Genomic DNA, 22,052 nt, shown 5'->3' on the forward strand with positions numbered 1-22,052 from the left:
CGCAGAGGGGCGTAGGAGCCCCAGCGGGCGGAGCAAGAGGCTGAGGCGAAGGGGGAGCCCGAAGGCGGGCCGGGAGCGGCGGTACGGCCCCTCAGGCCTGGGCGGGAAACGGCAGCCCCCTCCCCTCCCCCAGCACAACCCTCCGCTCCGCCCCGCCCCCGCCGACCCGGAGGAGGAAGCCGAGGATGGCGTCCCTTGACCCCGGCCTGTCACGGAAGAGCTCACGGGGGAATGATGGAGGTGAGACAGCACCGCGGAGGGAGCCGGGCGGCGGGAGCGGCGGGGATGCGCGGAGCCCTGCCGAGCCGTGCCGGAGGAAGGGGCCGGCTGGGAGCGGGAGGGGCCGTTAGGGGCGGGGTCCGCGCGGCGCTCTGCCAACCCCCTGCGCGCGCGGGCGTTAACGCGCGTGGGTGGTCCCCTCAGCCTCCCTGCGCGGCCGGTAGCCCCTGCGGCAGGGGCGGGCGCTCGGTCGTGCGCGGCGGCGCCCCCTCAAAACACAGCGAGCTTCTGCCTCCCTCGGCTACTGGCGGGACCTGGGAGCCGCCTGCGGCTCCTCCCCCGGCGGTGGTGGCGGCTGGGCGGTGAGACGGGGCGAGGCGGCGACCGCGAACACGCAGCAGGGACGGGACCCGGCGCGGAGCCCGAGCTGGTGCTGTGCGGCCGTGGGGCAAAAGCAGTTCCTGAAATAAGTTACCGCCTCCCTATTTGTGCTAAAGCTGTTGGAAGAGAGATAACTTTGTTAAAGCGAGGGTTTTCCCGCTGTCTACCCAGCGCAGACCTTCTTAGGTGAAGGGACAGTAGAAGTTTTCGTGAGGTGTTTTTTGAGGAGCAGTTTTGATTGGCCTTTTTGCCCTTTTTTATTTGTGTTTTACCGGTTGCAGTGCAAGAGTGATGCTCTCTGGAGAGTTTCTTTGATGCCTGTGAAGGTTTTATATACTATCAGAATGCGCTCCAGATTTTTTTAATGTGTATATTTCATGCCTTTGGCTGCCTCCTTATAGATTTCTCTTGTTAAGTGGGATTGTCTGAGGCTTTTCATCCTCTGGCTGCGGTACACAGAGTAATTTGATAAAACCAAAAAGAAACATTGGTGTTAGAGACAGCTAAAGTAGCCTGGTTAGAAATTTACCAAATCAAGCAGTTCTGTACATAGCCAGTTGTTTTTATATTTGTTACAATTTACAGGATTTTTCAGTGGTAAAATATTTACACTAAAGCTTGTGCAGATATAATTTACTTTTTTAATCCAATAGTTTAAGATACTTACAGTTGGAAGTATCTAACGAAGTTAGAATTTTGCAGGCGTTGCATCGATGTCTGAAAAGTCTTTTGTGGATTTATAGCTGTACTTTCTGTTTTGATAAAGTAAGGATTACAGTTAGGCTGTCCAGATTTTGGCAACATAGATAAGGCATCTACATAACAGGTTTCCTTTACATTACTAGCCTGTGGTTTGAGCTTGACTTCATATGGTAAGCAAGCTGTATATAATTTGGGTTCAGATTTTTTCTTTGTCCTGTGCGCTAATGTTCTCATAAAACACTGGGACAAAGAGAATAGGTTTTCCTCTCTTGTCAGCTTTGTGCATAAGTATCTCTGAAAGGTCTTCCTCTGATGTTTTTCTGTTGGTTACTAAGCGATAGCCAGGCTTTTACAAATTTTACCTAACCTGACTCCCCTGCAGTGAGAAAATCTTGTCCATTGAATCTCCTCAAACTGTAGAAAGTTGTCAAGGAGATGCAGACTGGCGTAATTAATTGTAGTTATTTTCATAGTCCTGTGCTACCACACTCCTAGCTCAGTTTAAATGTGCGTAAATCTGTGTCTAGGGGTGTAACTTACAGAACTGTACTTGCAGATGAGTGAACTCTCAGTAGAGCAACACCATTATTCCTTCAAATAAGGAAGTAATGAACTGTAGTGATGTCTCTGAGATGAAACTAGATATTTATATATTGAGATGCTGTAAATCTGGTTTTGGGGCAGTGGATGGGAATGAATGGTTGTGGTGTCCCCTGCTGACTGTCTGACCGTACTGTCAATGGGGTAGGCTCCTCTGTGGTTGCTACACTCTTACTATGCTCCACGTTTGTAGCTTTATCTTATGTTATCAAATCTGGTGTTTTGGTTGGGTGGTTTGTTGTTTTTTTGGTTTTGTTTTGGTTTGGTTTGGTTTGGTTTTAGTTGAGATAATAAGATATTCTTTCTGACCATGACTGCTGTAAAAGCCCTGCTGTTTTATAATGAGCAGTGCATAGTCAGGGAAAGAGCAAAACAAGTTTAAAGAAATAAACAACAAACCACACATCTGTCAAGCCTGATGGTATGTAGTCTTATATAGGAGCATCTTTTCTACATATATGAGAACAGGAAAGGAAAAGGGAAGGAATGAGTCTTGAAAAAAACTGTTCATAAAGGCTAAAAAGTAGAAGTGGTTGATTTGAAACTTTCAGGTTTGTGATCCCACAATTACATAAATGGTAAGTCATGAGCAGATCTAAGAATTGCGAAGTCCTGAGTTTTGAGACAGGATTTTGTACTCCCACTGTGATGCTGTTGACAGTGATTGTGCAAATTATTGTGGCCTTTCTGCTTTCCTCTCTGCAATGCTAATGATAATACTTAATTGAGTATATAATGATTAATTTATAAAATGCTTTGAACATCCAACCTACTGTGAAATTTCCAGTTAATGTATTCTTGCAATATGCAACTAGTTTATGTAACATAAGCAAAATAAAACATTGTTTTTCTGAGCAGGTTGATGAATGATGCTCAAAATAGATTAATTTCAATTTGGTTAATATTGAGGAATTTGTTTTCTGTTATTGTAGTATTATACTTAATTTCATGAGTGCTAGCATCCAAAATGACAGCAATATTTAATACATAGGGACTATGAGGAAGAAAGAAGGAACAAAGTTATTCCAGAAGGAATGGTTAACATTTATGTAGGAAAGACTGTCAAAACAACTTCCATAACAAAAAAGAAGGATGTACTGCAGACTTCAAAAAGAGATTTATTCATTATATTGACTGACAGGTTTGCAAAGTGGTACAGAAAAATTTATGTGCCTTAGGGCATGGAAAACATGCATTATTAACTCTGTTTTAAAAGGCTCTTTAACTTCATTGTTGCCAGATGGGATGAGAAAAGTGTCCTGCACTGCAAACGGCCTACTGTTCGACATAATCTGGAGACAGCTTTGGTGGATGAAGAAGGTTGATGACTCTAAGGTTTGTACCAGAAAGCTGATTTTATGCTTGCATTCTATAATGTAAAAGGACTGCGTGAAACTCGGAAGTCCTTTGTGTTTGGGCACCCTAAAGCACGTAACTGCATACAATTAGCATACATCTTTCATCTTTATTGTAAAGGCAACTTAGGAAATTCAGTAATTAAATTAATTTGACAAGGTTATTGCTTAATAACCTAACAGAGTCTAAGCTGTATTCATAAGTATAATATTTTACTTCATTAATTTGATCAGAAATTATCTCATTCTATCAAAGCTACCATGCATTGCTAAATATAATATTAGGGTGTTGTGGTTTAACCCCAGTTGGCAGCTAGATGCATGCAGCCACTTGCTCGCCGCCTCCCCAGCCCCCCGAAGGGTGTGGGGGAAGAGGGGAAAGGGAGGAAAAGAAACATCATGGGTTGAGATAAAGACAGTTTAATAGAAACAATAACAGAACAGTAGAAATAAAAATAACAATAATAATAATGACACAGGTCACTCTCACTGCCTGGTGGTTTGGCATCATCCTGAGCTGTGATCGTGGATTCCCACCCCCCAGCCGACCACCATTTATATACTGAGCATGAAGTCTATGGTATTGAATATTTCATTGGCCATTCCACTGTTCTGTCTGTACTTCTATGTGTAGCTGAAAAAAGTCCTTGAATAGTGTAAATATCATGTAGCAACAACTAAAACCAATGGGTATTATTGACATTCCTTTCACAGCAATCACTAGAAAGAAAATTAACTCTTTCCCAGCTGAAACTGGGACTTAGGGTAACCTAGTAAAGCAGAAATTTATTTTTGCAATGCAACTTCATTTAAGTCAAGTCTTGGTCTATAGCTGAAAGAATATAGTGCTTCTGAACAGCTTGGAGCTTTCATTGAAGGATCAACTTGAGGATGGGCTTTACTATGTCTTTTTTGTGTTATTGTTTATTCTTAGTTATGTTATCTTTTATTTACAGATGTTTGACAGAATCAAACCATCTGATGAAGCTTCTGCTTCTTCAGCACAAGGTGAGAAGTTTAAAGTAGTGGGGTTTGTAGCAGTTATTCTTTTTTTAATGTAATAATTAACAGTAAAAGCATTAGTTCACCTTGTAGTTTCAATTGCATGCTTTGATTTCCTATATTTCGTTATGGAACTTAGATGGAAGAAGTGACTTCTGAGTCATCTACAGAGTTTCCATGTAGATGTAACTTTCTTGTCCTGTAATAAGCTGTTTAAGACGTGGAACGTTTTATCTCAGTGATCATGGATGTAGCGGTATAAACGTAGATTGCCTAGTCTTGATCCCAGAAAAATCAGTAGAAAAATTCCCACTCCCCTCAACCATGAAAGAGCAAAGTTTATTTTATTAAGCTCTTAAAGGAACTTTGAGGACAAAAGGATCCTTCTCTACATGCATTCTTGAACTTACTAAACTTTTTATCTTCCTTTAAAATGGTAAGAGAAGTAACTAATTGCAGGTAAAGCTCTATTCCATCTCTTTGATATTGTGTTTTGTTTTTTCTATAGGAATTGAAAGACATGGTGTTGAAGGCTCTGTACAACAGGACAGCAATAGCAGGTGAGTTAGTGATGATCTGATTGGCATCTAGCTTACTGCTTACACAAAGTAAAACAGGAAGAATCTGTTTTTCAACCTTATGTGTTATCTTGTGTAATGGATGACAGTGATGCAACATACACCAAGTGTATGATGGAAGTCCTTTTTATCTTCTACCCACGTACTGTTAAAATCTGTGGGGATGCCATGTTGTAGTGCCCAAAACTAATGTGTGGGTGTCAAGATTTCTTTGTCTTTGGTCGATTTTTTTAATTTTTTTTTAATTTCAAAATACTAAAAACCGGAAGAATGAAAAGATGACTGCCTTGTTCTGGAAAGACAGTTCTCTCCAGGTTTCAGCCAACTGAAATTAGCATTTGTGTTTGTTGTGCCTTCAACCTTTTATCCTTTGTTGTGTGTTTAAGAAAAATTTTCTTTAGTGAAAATTGCTTGGGATTACCTTAAAATTTGTAGTCCTATTTGCCATTACCGTTCTGAAATAGAAACTTTTATCTTGCAATTTTGTTTCAGCTCTATAGTAAGATGGATGTTTAGAATTTCTGTGTTAAGAACGTGAATTAAACAACCCAACATTTCTCATTTTCTTACTGATACGGCTTGGTAATATTACCCGCTTCTTTCAGTTTACACACAAGAGGGCAAGAAGATCCTCGGCCTGGAGTATCCACTGTGCAAAATAGACAAGGATACTGCAACTGTTGCCATGTACACTACAGTAATCTGGAACAGGTGAGAAGGCTTCTGCATAATTCAGCAACAGGTAGCAAGGAGTACCCAAAGGTTTTATCAGCTTATAAAATATCACTCTGTACACTGAAGAACCAATACTGAATGAAAAATAATCAATTTGTGAAATGCACAATGTATGCACTGAGAAGAAGATACCTTTCTTATCTGTTACCTGTTAAAAAGATGCTAGTGGTGTGGCATGGCTACTGCAGTCTGCTTTTCTGAAGTGGTACGCTGCTGTGCATTGCATTCATTTGGTTTATTTCTGTGGCTTCAATCTTGAGATCTGTGTATATTGTGAAGTATCAGGGTTAATTGGATATCAAGGCTGAGGACGTTTGATCAACTATTTTCTTTTGTGTTCTTTAACTCTGTTAGTCTCCTGTGTTTTAGACTTTTTTAATTAGAAAGTAGAAGTCTATTTAGTCTTTTATGCTTGTGAAAATCCCCCTTAATTCAAGTGAATTGCAGGATATTTTTTCATATGAAGTTATAAAATATTTTAGTAGTCATTCATAGATACATTTAGAGTATTTGTAGTAGTTACAAGATATTCGTGAGCAGCTGTGAGATTTGTGAGAGAATTTGTACTAGTTAGAAGAGATTTGTGAGCATCTGTCAGAGCTGCTAATTTAAGTTCCAACTCGGAAGGGTATTTCAATACATTTTAGTATTATTTGAGACTCTGTAAGCATGCTTAAAAATTGCATTGAATCAAGGCCTTGAAGTAGAAAAGGCTGAAGATTTTTCTTTGTATTTAAACATTTTCATAGCATCAGTGTAATGTTTAACCTGGGAAGTCATTTTTAGGAACAGGCCAGTGTGTTAATAGTATTATTACACTAGTCATCTGTTTTATCTTTCACCAGCACATTTTCAGCTCCCAGCACAGGCATTTTACCACTTACTGTAGGAATCGTATGGGTACCAGTAGCTTGATGGAGCGTTTCCTGCAAGATGTTTTACAGCATCATCCCCACAGATACCATGACAACAGGTATAATACAGCTGTCTTTTTCTTTTTTCTTTTTTTTTTTTTAGATATGTGTTGGTAGAATGCATGTGTTAAAAGTTCTTATTTCTGTTCCACTAAGCAGTAAATTTTCTCCATTTGAGGTGAAATCTACGCTTTGAAGACAATTTAGAAAGCAGTGCATTTATATAAACGTTGTCCGAGTATATTGCTTTTCTGTTGTCTCTGCACTTTTAAACTTTGTTTCACTACTTTAGGATTTGATACAACCCTATTGATAGCAATTAAATGTGAAGACCTGAAAAAAGAAGGAATATATGGGTCAGTGGGTATAATGGCAGACCATACACCCTGACGTGCATTTACAAGTTCTTATAATTTGGGCTTTATTTATAAATATTTATATATATAATTATAATTCTTAAAATTCTGGGCTTTATATATATGTATATTTAGCAGTATATTTTGTGGTATGTTTTGAAAGAGTTCATAATTTTGTTTTGTTGTTTTTGGATAAAGTCATGTGAATGTTTATACATTAATTTTTCATTATCCTTGTAGTTCACACATTCAGTTAATATTTAGATGAATTGGCCAATTCATTAATGCTCAGATTTTGAAAAGTGTTCTCTTTAATTATCGTGTGCATGCTTACTAGTGATAAGAGGGTCAGTGTGTAAGTTTTTCTCTGTAGATGAAGGGAAATCTATTCATAGAACTATAGAATGGTTAAAATTAAATCTCAGTTAAATCTTATTCCTTGTTTGTTATGTTCTGCAAGGCAGACAAAAATCCCACTCCAAAACCAGTACAGTGTATCTTGATATACAACCCTGCTATAGATCTGACAACAAGTAGAAGAGTATTTTGTCTGAAGGCAGTCATATTAATATGAGGATGTGACAGAACAAGCTAATAGGCATGTCTATGACAAATTAGCCAAGGGCACGTACACATCACTACAAATAAATGAATTAATCCTTCCATTTTAAATAATTTTAATTCTTCTAGATTAAGAACATCCTCAATTTTTTGCCATAAAGAAAATACAGGACTCACTTTAAGGCAACACCCAAATGAAAAAAGCCCTCTCTTGAGGTGTCACTAATACAAGGTTATTTCTTTGTTGAATGAAACCAACTAATGAGGAAAATCAAGCTACCTATGTTCCTCTAAATTGTTGGAAGAAGGAATGGAATGAGAAAAATAATGTACAAAAATCTGGAGAGAGGAGGAGGAGGATAATCCCAAATCTAGGCAGAGTTTGTAGAAAGAAAAGCAAGATGGAAAAGAAAGTGTGACTAGGTTTATATTGCAATCCTTTTCTGAAAAATTACTGAAAATAAAATGTCGCTGTGTGAGCTGACACAGGCGGGATGCAGGAACAATCACAAAACCATGGATGAAATGCAAAGAGTATATTTTAGTTACCTTGCAAATCGGGGGATCTCCGAAGTGGCACACAAGTGGGAATGCAGGCCCTGTGTAGCTTGGTCCTTGCTAGAGAGTTACTGAACCTGCTGGTTTTGCCTGGATTTCAGGGATTCACGCAGGCGTAGTTTACCACTGTGCTTTGATCTTTCCCACAGCAGGGCAGGAATCTCAAGCATGTTTGATAGGGTGCCTCTGAGTCTATTACAGTCCTATGCTATCTAAACACAGATGTTCTACTTGTCAAGCACACAAGATTAAACAACAATTAGTATGATATATGTGTTTTTTGACACCAGCTGCAAGTCACTTGAGCGTGTTTGCAATCTTCCTTGCCAATCTTCTGTTATTTTCCCCGCATTCCACCCCCTCGCTCAAGGGACCACTTCTGCTGGGGCTGGCAAAGCTGGAGGTGTCCATTTGGGCTCGTGGGGTGTAGGGCAGGGTAATTTACAGAGGTATGTAATAAATACATATAGAAAAAGGAATAAACATACTTTTTGAATCGGGTGTCCCATTCATCCTGTCAGGGAATTAAACCACTCAGCCAGCCAGGCACCATCAGTAGATTGTTTCATTCGATGCATTAAGTCCTAGAGATGTTGAGTGTCATCCTCTACTCTGGCTGATTCATCAGTTATGTTGAAGCAACATGTGCTTTTGAAATGGAAGCAGCGTTTATGGTGTTGAAGGAGGAAATAGTCCACTGTGAATCAATTTGGTAGTGTTCATTGGTGCACAGCTGTTACCTACTCAGAAAAAACTGCAATGAGAAACTATCGAAATATACTTAGCATAGTAAAATTCTGTAATTCAGCTACTGGGCGTGGCATGCCAATGGAACACATTGTCAAAAGTTCTGCAGCTGTTAATCTTCCCTTAATATAAAAGGCAGATGAGTTAGTTACAGTAGAGGCTAACCAAATCTAAGTATTTACATGTTCATCTTGTGGAACAGTACCCAAGGCATGTGCTTGTAGTACAAGACTACAAAGCACGACAAGCCAGCCTGTGATAGGGCAGGAAAACAGGAGTATCATCTCCTTCCAGTAATACATATGCCATTGCTCAGGCTCCTTCAGCTAATACTACTTTGAGTTTGATAATCTGTTACGGGGTAATTGCTCAGACAGATTGGAGAACTACGTCTTGTGCTTTTTCAGATTGAACTTCAATTCGATGTTGGGTTTGTGACTCCAGTAACACCATTCTAATGCTATCTCCTCTAGATAAGGCACAGGTGTTCATCAAAGATAGCTGAAATACAAGAACTTGAGAATCTGGTATCAACAGAGGATGACAAATAAGAGGAGTAGTTGCGATACATAACCATACGGTATTCTCAGGGGTTGTTATATGAATCTTCGCATTTAGACTAATAGGTTGTGGTCCCACCATGCAATCCGTCGGTGTGAACAATTCCATTTTGCCTGTAGTTAGTATTTTGTGAGAGGTACCATCTGGAAGAATTTCAGTCCTCACCACGTTTTGTACTGTAGGTGTTATAACATGGTCATAGAGTGTTTGATTATGAATATTCTGTCTGCTTAACAAAACAACTGCTTTAGTAAGATGTGAACTCCAATGTTGTAAAATTTTAGTACTGGTTAGTTTTTTCAGTTGTTCCTTCAGCATCTCATTCATTCTTTCAATCAAGCCATTAACTTGGGGATAGTAGGCAATGTGGAATATCTAATCTATCCCTAGCCCTTGAGCCCAGTCTTGGAAATTATGGCCCCTGAAGTGTGTTCTTTGGTCACTTTGTATTTGGTCAGGAGGTCCGTATTGATGAATGAGTTGTTCTAGTGCTTCAGTTGTGTTATGTTGATTAGCATATTTGGTGGATTTAGCAAAAAACAGTCTTGGCACTGTATCCACAGCAGTGAATACTTATTGGCACCCCCTTGACAGGGACAGGGGCCCCATATGATCGACCTGCCAGCTATTCAGAGCCCATTGACTGTGTTTGCCTGTGGCCTATATAATGCCCTTAAATGTAGGTGCATACAAGTAGTACAATTATTTGCATGTTTATAAACATGTAATGGCAAAGGGGTTTGATTGTGAGCAATCATCTCTCGTGCGTGTGCAGTATAAGCTGATTGATGTCCACAAGCTATATATGCATTTATAGCTTGAGCATGTACTTCAGCAAAGTCATCTTACCTACTTCCCTGTTACTTTGTGACTCAAGTGAATTATTTTTGATGAGCTCAGACATGCCTTACTTTCAAGGGATACCTTTGTATATATTGCCAAAGTTGTTGCTATATATCTGCCCCCCATATAGGGTATCTTATGCCAACCTTCTTGCACCCAGTGGGGTAACCACATCGTGAGACTTTTGAATACAACCCAATTGTCAGTTCCCTTCAGGGTAGCAAAAGGTGCTGCAATCAGTTCAGCCCACAGACTAGATGCCTGTACACCTGTTTGCCATAATATAATTCCTGGTAGTGGAGCATATGCAATTGTTCTCCATTGTCTTTGTCCAGCTTCCCATACATGTTGCACTTCCCTCAGTAAACCAGGCATCTTTTTGTGCTCTTTTATTAACTCGTCATAAGGGGGAGCCTCATCCACAGGAGATGTAGGGATATCTCCAAGGGGAAGACTTTCCCCTAGTGTGGGCATATGATTAAATGATACAGTTCCTAGAAGAGTGGCATGTGGAGTGATTACGTGTGGTTTTCCTGGTAGAAATCGTTGCCGTAAATAACGTTTCCTTTTGCATTGTGTGGCTGCCTGAGCTACCCCTGCATGGACCCTAATGGAATCATCAGTAATCTACTCATGAATGTGTATGGGTATGTGTACAGTCACTCTGTCTTGGCCTGTGATTCTTTCAATTTCTTGTAGTGCCCAAATTACAGCTAAAATTTGTTTTTCCATTGGGGTAAAATGTAGTGGAGCCTTGTAACGCCTTGGGTCAAAACCCTACAGGTTCTTTCTGGTTTTTTGGCCCAGTCATCTGCCACAATCCCCACGAGACTATACTGTCTGGAATTATTACTTATAATTCAAAAGGATGTCCTTACCTAGGAGTGTATAATTGTGCATGCTCAATCAAAGTGTTTTTGCAGACATCAAAGGCTTCTTGCTGTTGCATGGTCAACTGCTAAACAACTTTCTTCCTAGTTAATTTCTGCAGAGGGCATATTAATACCACCAGATGTGGCATAAAAGTCTCCAATAAAATAAAATCTATTCACAATACTTCTGTTGGCAGATGAATGCACCGTAAGAGGTGCATGGCTGTCTGTCATGTATTAAAGTAAGCATCTGTTTGGGTCTTGCAAGGTCTGGTTGTAACTTTCAAATGAAACATCACATTCTCTCTTTAATTTTTTTTAAAAATTATTTTAATTGGATTTGCCCAGCTGTTACGCATTGAAGCCTTGTGGTTTCTTGTGTTGCATATGAGAAATAGCCCATATCTGTCTGTTCTGTTAATTCTGCAAGACATAAATGCTTGTACTTAAGGCAGTCCTAAAGATGTAACTGCCAGTTGCAGAATATATAAAAATCTGCTGTTGGCACAGTGAGGCTGAACAATCATAACTTGACTTCTTACAGAAGTGAGTCAGAAGTTGTAGTATGTCTGTGAGAAACAGTAAGCCTGGAATTCCTTGACGACATGTGCAGAGTCCCTATCAGACGGCCACGTTTTGTAGGGAAAGGGGCATTTATACTCAATGGTATTTTTATACTGTGCCATATTATAATGTTCCATTTCTCTACAAAAGCTCAGTATTAATGAGTGATAGTTTTACCAGTGAAATAACCTCTTTCTAAGCTCACAACTTCAAACACAAGAAATATTTTTACTTTTTCTTGCTTTGCTGTATTTATAGAATGATCGTAATGTATATTTGGCCATTCTTAATGGATTGTTGCATGAAGAGGGTAACTAACTAATGCCCAAATTGTTATCTTTAGCTTTGTGGAACATTCCTGCCTCCCCCTCCACCATTTTTTACAATGGAATATCTCTGCTAAAGTAGCAGAGCTGGTAACGAGTTTGTTCATTAGGTGTGATGCACTCTAGGTAATTACTCTTTTTTTTTTTTTTTTTTTTAAAAAAAACAGCTATTGTTTGAAAAATCTTAAGCATATTTACAGTATTTATATAAAGTGTTTTTTTGCCCTCCCCTTTAGACCAACCTATGACGACATGCCACTCCCTGTCACTCCAGAGGCTGCTAGGATTGCTTGTCTGTCCACGGAAGAGACAGAGAAAAAGAGAAACCAAGACAAACAGGAGATTTCCGGCAAAGACCAGGAGTCCATTGGTGAAATATGCTCTTCCGTTCCATGCCTGTCTCGTGAGAGCACAAAGAAAAGTTCTGTAACACAAGCATTTATTCAGAAACTAGAAAGACGGCAGGAACATGTTACAAGAATATCCCAGCAGTCTATGGGCATTTGTAGCAATGAGAAATGGGATACCCTGAAAGATGCTCAAATTGCAAATCATAGCTATGAAGGCCAGTTTAAAACTGTGATGAGCCCTGTACCTCAGCGTTTTTCTGCCAGTCGTTTAATCCATAGTTCTTCTGTTAATCCTAAATCAGGAAAAAATGATATGAGTTTGGCAGCATCAAATCCGATTCTGCATAGTGGATGTGATAAAACAGAAATGGTATGCAATAGTGATGTATTAATGAATCCATGCTTGAATCCTGCTTCAACACTGGTTCACCCAAAACACCCTTCATTTTCTCATCAGAATCCTATGTACAGCCACAACAATTCTTTACATATTACCTCAGGTCAATCTCTCTCAAAACGAGATGGTTTACGAACTCAGGATGAAACTTTGGTGTCTGATTTCCATCTCAGGGATACTGTGGGTATCAGCAGCTCCCTAGGTCTTGGGACATCCCCACAACTAGCAAGATGCAAAAACATGAAGACGAACAGAGGTGATGAAAGTTCAGTGGATGACACTATTGAAGATGTTATTTTGAAATACTGCCATGGAACTACATCTGAAGAAATTTATTTCAAAGAGGAGGGTAATCCCTGTTTAACTCTTTCATCACTTCTGGACCATACTCATTTAGAGGGTTCTGAAATGAGTTTTGACTGTGATGCACCTATTCAGGCAGGAACAGACTTACCTAAGGCAGCTATAAAAGATATAGAATTCCTAAAAGAGGTCCAAATAAGTTTGCAAAATAAAGACTACGGAACACAGCTCTCTTCTGTTTTAAAAAGTGAGTCAGTAGAGCAAGTAGAAGCAGTAAAACAGGATGTTGTAGTTCATACTGAAGAACCAGTTCTTCCAGCTCTGCCTCATGTGCCTCCTTCTTTTGTGGGAAAGACATGGTCTCAAATAATGTATGAAGATGATATAAAAATTGAAGAACTTGTGCGTGATTTCAGGGAAGGTCGTTTTCGCTGCTACTTTGACAGTGAATCCTCAGCCAACTGTACAGGGAAGAGAATGAAGAAAAAAATCCAGAAGGATGAAAAAAAGAACAATATTGTTGAGGGCAATAGAACAGAAAGTGCATCAGTTAAAGCATTGCCAGAATTTAACGATGCTTTAAGTGGTGGCTCTGGTTTTGATAACCCATCTTTAGCCTCAGATACACTATGCAACCCACAAACTCTTAAAATGCCTAGGAAAAGGACATGGCGCCTGGCTTCAAGATGCCAGGTGGTTAAAGTCAGCCATGGCACCCAAACAAGTCTATTGAACTACCCTGTAGCAAAAAGAAAAATGTCTAGAAGGGAATCTGATCCAGCTGACCAGAAAGCAAGCATTGCGTGGCCAGAGAATGAAAAAACTCCAAACATGAAAACTAGACTATGTGCCCTTAAACTTCCTGAGTCTTATAGCAAGATTATGAGTCCTGTACAGCCCAAGACAGTGGTGTATGTTCTTTCCTGCCCAGAGATTAAACAGTGTAAAGGTAAACCTATAGATATTCCCAAAATGAGGAAAAATCGTAACTCCACAGACAGCAAGGACTCTGTAAGGTATAAATACAAACAGTGTTCTTTTAAGTATTATGACCCACTGACAAATAGAATTCTGAAAACGCCTCCAAAGAGTACAGTTGGAGAAAAGGCCAAAAAGCCCTCCCATGTTCGACAGCTTTTCAGAAGTCTCAGCTTTGATGCAAACATGAGGAAACTAGCTGATGCACAGAGAGAAAGCACGCTATCAAAGTCACTCAATTGGTCAGACTTCTGTAGTTCATCTTCAGCATCTTTCCTGCCAGATCCAGGTAAAGGGAATGATGCAGCCTCAAGTCAAAAGGCAGATGGATCTTCTGCTTCCACAGAAAGAACAGATTGTCTGGTATCTGGTCACTCAGAGAGCTCTTTTAAACACTTGATCATTTCACCTTTGAACTCTCACCAGTCTGCGGTAGAAGGAGATTGTAGATTAACTCCATTTAACAGTAGAGGTACCAAAACTCCTCTAACCTCCATCAGGAGTGAGCGGTTAGAGAGGGAGAATCCAAAGGCAATGTGGAAGAGGAAAGAAGGCACTAATAAAGAACCAGTTTTTTCTAGAAAGGCTGCAGGATCTATGTCTGTCAGATGTACGGTTGGGAGGAGAGGAAACAGAGTAACTGCAGGCAAGCAAACTTCCAGAACTAAAAAACAGCAAAAAGAGGGGGTGAGAAGGAAACTTCGTCCTCGTGCCCAGAAATCTTCAGTTTTCTCCACCCATAGGTGCCAGACAAGGAAAACTACAGTGGGAAAGCACCTTAAGAAAGAAAAGCCTGATGCTAAAAAATTAAAGGTGAGGAGGAAACCAAAAAGGACCTTTCTGAACTCAACAGTTGTCACAGGGATTCCTGAAAAGAGGCAGAAGGTGACATCGGAATCTTTTCCCAAGAAGCCAGAGCGAGCTTCTTCCAAAGTCAGTAACTGGGAAGTAAGTGGAGATCGGGGTCACCCTAGCACTGTGAACCGACCCTCTAGAAGAAATTCTGCTGTACCGTTACTTCGAAACTGTCTTGTTCTACCAGGTGAGAGCTAGCTACCAAAAGAACTTATGTTTTTATAGCCAGCACCTGGAAGAAGATTGAGGAAAAGGGAACAAAAGGAGGTCATAGACAAAGCAGTTGAAGTGCTAGAGCTGCAGAAAGTACAAAGCCAGGCTAATGTGAAACAAGTACATCTGTAAACTCAGCTCTTGTTCCTGGAATATGGGGACATAATATATTGCACTGTTCTACTGTGTAAAGCTGCAGAAGTTGTGCATTTGAGTTAAAAAGCACTTAGAATCCTAGTTACCAGACTTCACCTGTACATTAGAAAAATGGGCTTGAATAGTATCATATTGTTTTTATGGTATTATCAGTGCGTAATAGTGCACTATAATAAGGTAAATTAGAAGCTGTATTAATTAATTGTGCCTATTCTTATTTTTCCACACAACTCTAAAGTGCAAAAAATGACTCGATTGTTGTGCTAGAAATTAAATGAAGATAATATTAATCTGGGCTGAATTCTGTGTATGTATTTTGTGTTTGTGTATATGCACACCTCCTTCAACACATAATATATACTTGCCTATGGAGTGGCATTAAAACTAATACAGTATGATACAATTCAGATCAATTCAGTGCTTTCTTGAAAAGAAATATAATTGTACATGTTTTTATATTGACTTTTTTCCTGAAACCATGTCCAAAGCAGTTATTTTGGATAAAAAGTCACTGTGGGCTCTGATTAAGCAATAATGGACGATGCTGGTAAGGAAATATGTCTCTAGGGCACTGTTCAAACGGTGGTGACTAAAGTGAAATATCAAATTCCAAAACAAATATAGCCTTAGGGTTTGGGTTGGTTCTTTTTTGTTTGTTTGTTTGTTTTTTAAATAGCCTATTGATTACATTTGTAGGGTCACATTCCTTAGTGGGGGGATGGAAAAGTTATAATACAAACAAATAGCAGTGAGTTGTTCTAGAATTTCAACCTTAAATTTGAGATTGTATGGTTTTTTTATTTTAATTTGGTGTACTGTTGGTTACATTTTTATGTACTGTAGTTGAAACTTTCTTTTTAAACTTTCAGTAAAATATTTAAATAAACCTAAAGCAGCATCCATCTAAATGTACTAGACTTCAAATATCTGTTGAAACGGATATTTAAATATCTGCTTAAAATATTTAGTTGAAGTAAAATTATATTCCATAGTGATTCATGTTTGGCCACTGAATGCACTAACTACTATTATTTTATGGCAAAAAAGACCAGTGTTTTTTGGTTTGTTTTATTTTTTTCATTTGTGTTTTTTTATTTAGTAGTTATTATGATGACAGCTTATTTAATGTGTTTAGGAAATATAAACTCCAGTCTTGCAGACATTTCTGTGCTTTAAAATCCAAGATTAATTGTTCATTTGTATTAATTTAAGCATATAGTTAAACATCATCACAATTGGGGCTCTGGATTGTAAATCTGCAATTTGGTTTATTATATAACCTATCTTTAAAGGTCTTTGCAAATTCTGTTGTTGTACAATACATCTTCAGAACACAAGAATGACATAGAAAAGACCAGACCCTGTGCTCTCTGCCATTGAACGTAATATCTGTGCATTTTTCCGTGAAAAAACAAAATCATTCTTGATTCGTTTTCTGAAGTGTCAAGGGTCACTGGTTTGGATTGAGATAAAGGTGGACTTTGAAGTGTTTTATTTTAATATACAGTATCTGAAGGAAATATAAAAGCTGTCATCATAAACCACTTGTTCAAAAAATATTTTGGGGATTTTGTTTTAATGTATGTGCATATTTCCCAGAATAAATAAAAGATGTGCATGTACTTAAGCCAGCTGGAAACTAAGTTCCTTTGCAAGTCAAATATGGTCTGACAGATTTTTGATGTTATTTTTTTTAATTTATTTTATTTTTGAAGTAAAAGTTGATTTCTATGGATAAATTTTCCTATGGTTGTCAGTAGACACAGAATCTTATGACCGTATTGCAAGTCACTGGAAAAGGAAGGGTTATAATATGAGTTCTTATAGCCCTCTTAACTAATTGTGCCTGTATAATTTAATATTTTGTCTAATATAAAACTGATTTTTTTAAAGCAAAGTTTTAAAGGAATGGTTTTTATAGAAAGGCTAATTTTTAGATAAAGCAAAAGAAGATTTTTAAATAAAGTTTGTTTTAAAGCAAAGCTTTAAATTAACTCTATAGATAAGTCCCATTCTAACATATTTTTATGAAACAAGAATGTTTTCCTATCTAACTTCTTCCATCCTATTTTTCACAATATTGTACACATGAAGAGCATGATTTGTTTTGTGTGTGAATAAGATTTAATACACATTGTACTTTAACATCACTAGTGCATATTTGTTTACAGCCAAAAATACTGTTCTCCATACTCATTCATTGCAAGCTTGTGTTTCTCCAGCACACAATTTTTCCTTGAAACCTTGAGTAATAAAAATATCTTGACTGTAGAACGACTAATATTTTTAGCCTGTAATGTTTTGGGTTTTTTTTGTTTTTGTTTTTTTGTAAATAATGGGCCCCCTTGTCAGGGTGAGTTTTTTAAAAGGAAAAATGTATTATATTTAAATAAAAATGTGAGTAGCTATATATTTTCCTTAAAAAAGAATTTGAAAAAAGAAAAAGTATGAAATGTAACAATTTTTTAAAAAATCAGACTTGGGGTACAAGTCTGGAAGCATTTCTGTGGTTGACAATGTCAAAATAAAATTTACTGTAAGCTGGGATGTTATTCTACACCTCACTTCTGACTATTTAGAAACCTCTTCTGTGCATGCTCAATGACTACTAGGCGAAAGGGGAGATTGTGGTAGGAGAAGTAAATGCAGAAACTGCTTTGTAAAAGAATTGATGAAGATGCGTACAAAACAGAAAACTGCAGAAACGCTCAAAATACCATGTGCATGAAGGAGAAATGAGAAATTTTCTGGGGTCTTGAGGAATTAGTCAAACACTTTCCTATTAGATAAATAATACAAATTCTGCTGCTATTAGTGGACAGCATGTTGCTTCATTAGCAGCGTGGCTGAAACTTTAAAACGTGATTGTGAAGTCTACACCAGTGGAAAACTTGAGAGCTGAAATACTTTCTCACTGAAATTGATGGGAGGCTTGGTTGGATTGGGATGGGATGGGTTTTTTTTAATTTGTTTTTAACATTAGTGGACAAAGATGTTTGTGGGTATGTTTGCAGGTCTTAATCTAGAGAAGCAAGAAAAGATAACTGGATTAAAGAGGAATAAAGTAATGCTTTTTAAATTAATTGGCAGCAGCTAGATGCAGGATATTTTATAATAGTTGAGAAAAATGTTATCATTTATTCTTCTATGCATATGTAATTTTGACCTTCTGCAAGTTCATACTTAAGTTTTTTATACAGTTCATAATTTAAAAAAAATCTCTTCCCCCACAAATTACTCATTCCACCTTTTAAAACCATCTCAATTCTAAGCAGCTTGATTTTTATTATTTCCTTGTGTTGTGAACCTTGAGTGTGACCCAGACTCACAGCGTGCCAGGTGCTAACCAAACAGACTAGCAAGTCCCCCAAACTTTACATGTCTGACACTTGCACCCAGCAGTTCTTGAGTTCCTTTTCTGATAGGATTCTTTGGTTTCTCGTTCTTTCTGACAACTTTGCATCCAATGTTCTTGTAATTGTAGTATGAAAGTGCTCCTCTCTGCGACTCAGATAAAACGATGTATTTAGTTGTATTTATAATGAGACTATGACTTAATCTGAAGTTGTGTTTAAATTTCATGCTAAATTTGTGCCCAAATGAGAATATGTGTTTTTGTGGCTTTGATGTTCTTGTAATTGGTAATGTATTTTGCAATACCCTTGCTTGATGCTGTAATTTTTTTATCTGCTTCTCTGTCTCTACTGTCTGTGGTCATTTGTCACAATGTGACTTTGTAAGAATACAGTGATACTACAAACTTGTCCGATGCTGTTGTTGGATGTTCTTTGTATTTTCAGCTTATTTAATTTCAGATGTATTGTTTCCATGTTTTTCCTCAGTCGTGCATTTGGATCTTTTTTTTTACGTCGTGAAGAACTAAATTACAGGACAGGCTATTCTGTTTGGAAGTAAATTGGTGACAGGTGACAGAAGTGGATGGTGTCCTGATCTGAAGTGCAGAGAACAAGCTGCTCTATGTGCTCCTGTGCTTGGGAGTCCACTTACTTCCCTGAGTAGTGCGAAATGATGATTCTTGATTTCTTTAGCTGTCTCCCTTTCTCTTTCTCTTTCCCTTAGGGAACTCTGCCTGAGAAGGGAGTCATCTGAATTCATACTTATTCTGGAAATTGGGGACAGATAAAAGTAAAATATATCTCACTTGCTAATGCAATTAAAATCCCAGAATTTTTATCTGCTATGCATTCCTGATAATCTTTTCCAGAAAAGTTTGTAGTAGCATAGGTCTGAGCATGCCCAGAAGCAAAGGTTTTGTTCTTTGTTTATGTTTTGCAGTTATGAATTTATTCATTCCTTCAGCAGAACAAATCTTGTTTTAATAAAATAAAGACTGAATTTGTCTTTTTGTAGTTTCTTTATTCTTGACATGGAATTTAACTTGAAACTATTTGCTGTAATTTGTTGTGGAAAGAACACCACAGAATGCTATGGAATAAGCTATTACGGTGAAAATTAAACAGCTGTTCACAACTGTATGATGTTTTGACCCAGTGAAGTCTTCTGTTGACTTCAGTGAAGCCAAGATACATCCATCCTGTGGCAACTGAAACAGTGATATCCTAGGATGGCATTGAAAAAGCGGATGTATTTTAGATGCCTAATTGTATTTTGGCAGCAGGAAACCAAGAAGCACCAACCACATGGCAAGCAGTTCCTTGCAGAACTTACTCATGAACAGTTTTTTCACAATGTGCACTTAATAAACGAGGGAGGTGGCTGGAAGTATCATAATGTTAAGCAGCTTTCTACTTTATGCAAAATGGATTGGCTTCTCTGTAATCATAGACCAAATCAACCCTGATTATGATCTTACAATGCACACAGAACTGTCTTCAAAGCTGCGAGCAAAAATACATTTAAGGGACTGTCTGGTAAACAGAATACTAGAATATCTTGACCAATAGAATACCCTGTGTTAGAACACCTTGTTCTTTAAATTTAGTCGTCATTTGCTGTTTGCAAGTGTAACCAACGTGATCTTTTGCAGGAGCGATGCACACAGATGTGCTAAATGCTAAAAGGCATAGGCATATTGTTTCCCAAGGCTTCAATGCGTCATAAAATTTCAGGACATGCTTTGCATTTTTTAATCCATACTTGAAGATAGCTATGTATTATGTAGTTGGCTGAATGAAGTTACTTCTGTGCTGTCAAATAATAATTCATTAAAGACACATCGTTCAACCATCTATACTTGGAGTTGCAAACGTGATACTGAAAGCAAATTTTAAGTCTGGTAATTGCATCTTTCATGGGAAATATAGGCAATTAATGATACCCTTATGGAGTGTCAAGGACAGTGGAGGTCCAGTTCAAGTTGGAATATTTGAGAGTTAAGATTAAATTAACAGCGTGGTTTTAGTTGCCTTTGGATTCATTGGAGTCGGTGGTTTGAGGTGCAGAATTATTGTGTTTCTGTGGTCCTGGAAGCCATAATGATTTTCTTGAAGTGCAGAAGTGTCGTTTTTGATGAAACACATGAACACAGATCATTATTACAACCTATGTGATTTAACAGCGATTCTAAACCTATGGTTTTTCTTTGTCTGTTCCTTCCTTAAGGAAAGCCGAAAAACAGTTCTTCCCAAATACTAGCATTCATAAACAGGTTTTTAACTCTCTCACACCCTGAAATAAAAATGTACTTTAGCGTACTAAAGCTGGTCGGCTTTTCCTGTTTGCTGCGTCGTACTGTGTTAATGTTGGTACTGGTGCAACTGAAAATGTTGGTTATAGCTTACTTGGTCATTATTAGTATTGCACATGCCAGTTGCAGAATCAAAATGCACCCTTGCGAGCTCATGCAGAGAGTTGAGACACTGTCTGCTGGGCTGGAGTTTGTGCTGCAAGAATTAACGGTGAAGGGGGTAGGCGTAGTCCTCGGCATGCGTATTGCATCCCTTGTGGATGCAATGCACGTGCAGGACTTGCTTTTTATTACACTGAAGGTTTAAGATGAAGAGGGAGGTGAGGAGTAGGACTTAAAGATGTAGTATACGTTGGAACTAGACTAATGGATATTCAGTTTTGGTTCTTTTTTTAGTATTCATCTCTGTTTTGTCTGAACCTTTGCAAACAGTTGTCAAAATTCGTCTACTTCCTGTGGTGGTTCAGCTCCGATTCCATCATTCTTTTTTCTGGTAAATTACTTGTATTTGCTTAATACACAGATAATATTTCTCTTTACTCCTGCTTGTTTTGATCCTTTTAGCTACTGCTAATAGGGGAAAAATTATTATAACAAAGACTGTGCACTTGCTTCTTTTAGAAGGCTAAAGAGAAAAATTGTAAGGCGGTATGTGACTACCAGCAGAATTCTCAAACACTGAAAGGAGCTCTGTTAATGTTCTGATCTAATGATGACTAATCAATCAGTTGCCCAAATGATGACGGAAACACTTGTGCTTTTGTTTTTAATGGCATTAGACTCAATCTGTATACAATTAAAAATAAACATACTGACTTTTTGGTAACATGTTTTATGGATTTCCAAATGTGTTTAACGCTTTTCATTTTCCAGACTGTTCTAGCAAACTGTAATTTCCTGAGTTATTGCCAACACACCGTAGTTTTGATTGAATCTGGGGTCAGGATAACACTGGAGTCAACGTCAGCATATTTTCACCTACCGCAATTAGTTAATTAGTTAATGTTCATACAGCACTTTCTGTGGATGTAAAGAACTCTTTAGTGTTCAGTATTATCAAGAATTATCTTCTATATTCTTCTTATTTTAAACGTCAGTGTTCAAGGGCTTTTGTGAAATGCATTGGTAAGCACAATATTTTTTCCTTTTAGAGCTTAAAAGAGAACACAAAAATGAAATTGTGTTTTACGTATTTTTATTTCCAGCTTTACAGAGACTTTTAATTTTTTCTGTGCTTAGCAAATTTCTTTTTTTCTCC

The 22,052-nt window shown here is 38.1% G+C and overlaps 1 protein-coding gene across 1 annotated transcript; it reads left to right on the forward strand.

The window, feature by feature from the left end:
• The first annotated feature begins 185 nt into the window (after window positions 1-185).
• On the forward strand, window positions 186-21,606 carry ZDBF2 (zinc finger DBF-type containing 2). Its single transcript, XM_054209684.1, has 7 exons — window positions 186-240; window positions 3,143-3,237; window positions 4,214-4,265; window positions 4,768-4,819; window positions 5,443-5,548; window positions 6,418-6,545; window positions 12,111-21,606. The coding sequence occupies exons 1-7, from the start codon at window positions 186-188 to the stop codon at window positions 14,953-14,955; spliced, it is 3,333 nt and encodes a 1,110-aa protein (XP_054065659.1). The 3' UTR covers window positions 14,956-21,606.
• Window positions 21,607-22,052: the final 446 nt, after the last annotated feature.

This window comes from Rissa tridactyla, chromosome 7 (assembly GCF_028500815.1).
Source record: "Rissa tridactyla isolate bRisTri1 chromosome 7, bRisTri1.patW.cur.20221130, whole genome shotgun sequence".
Classification (NCBI taxonomy): domain Eukaryota; kingdom Metazoa; phylum Chordata; class Aves; order Charadriiformes; family Laridae; genus Rissa; species Rissa tridactyla.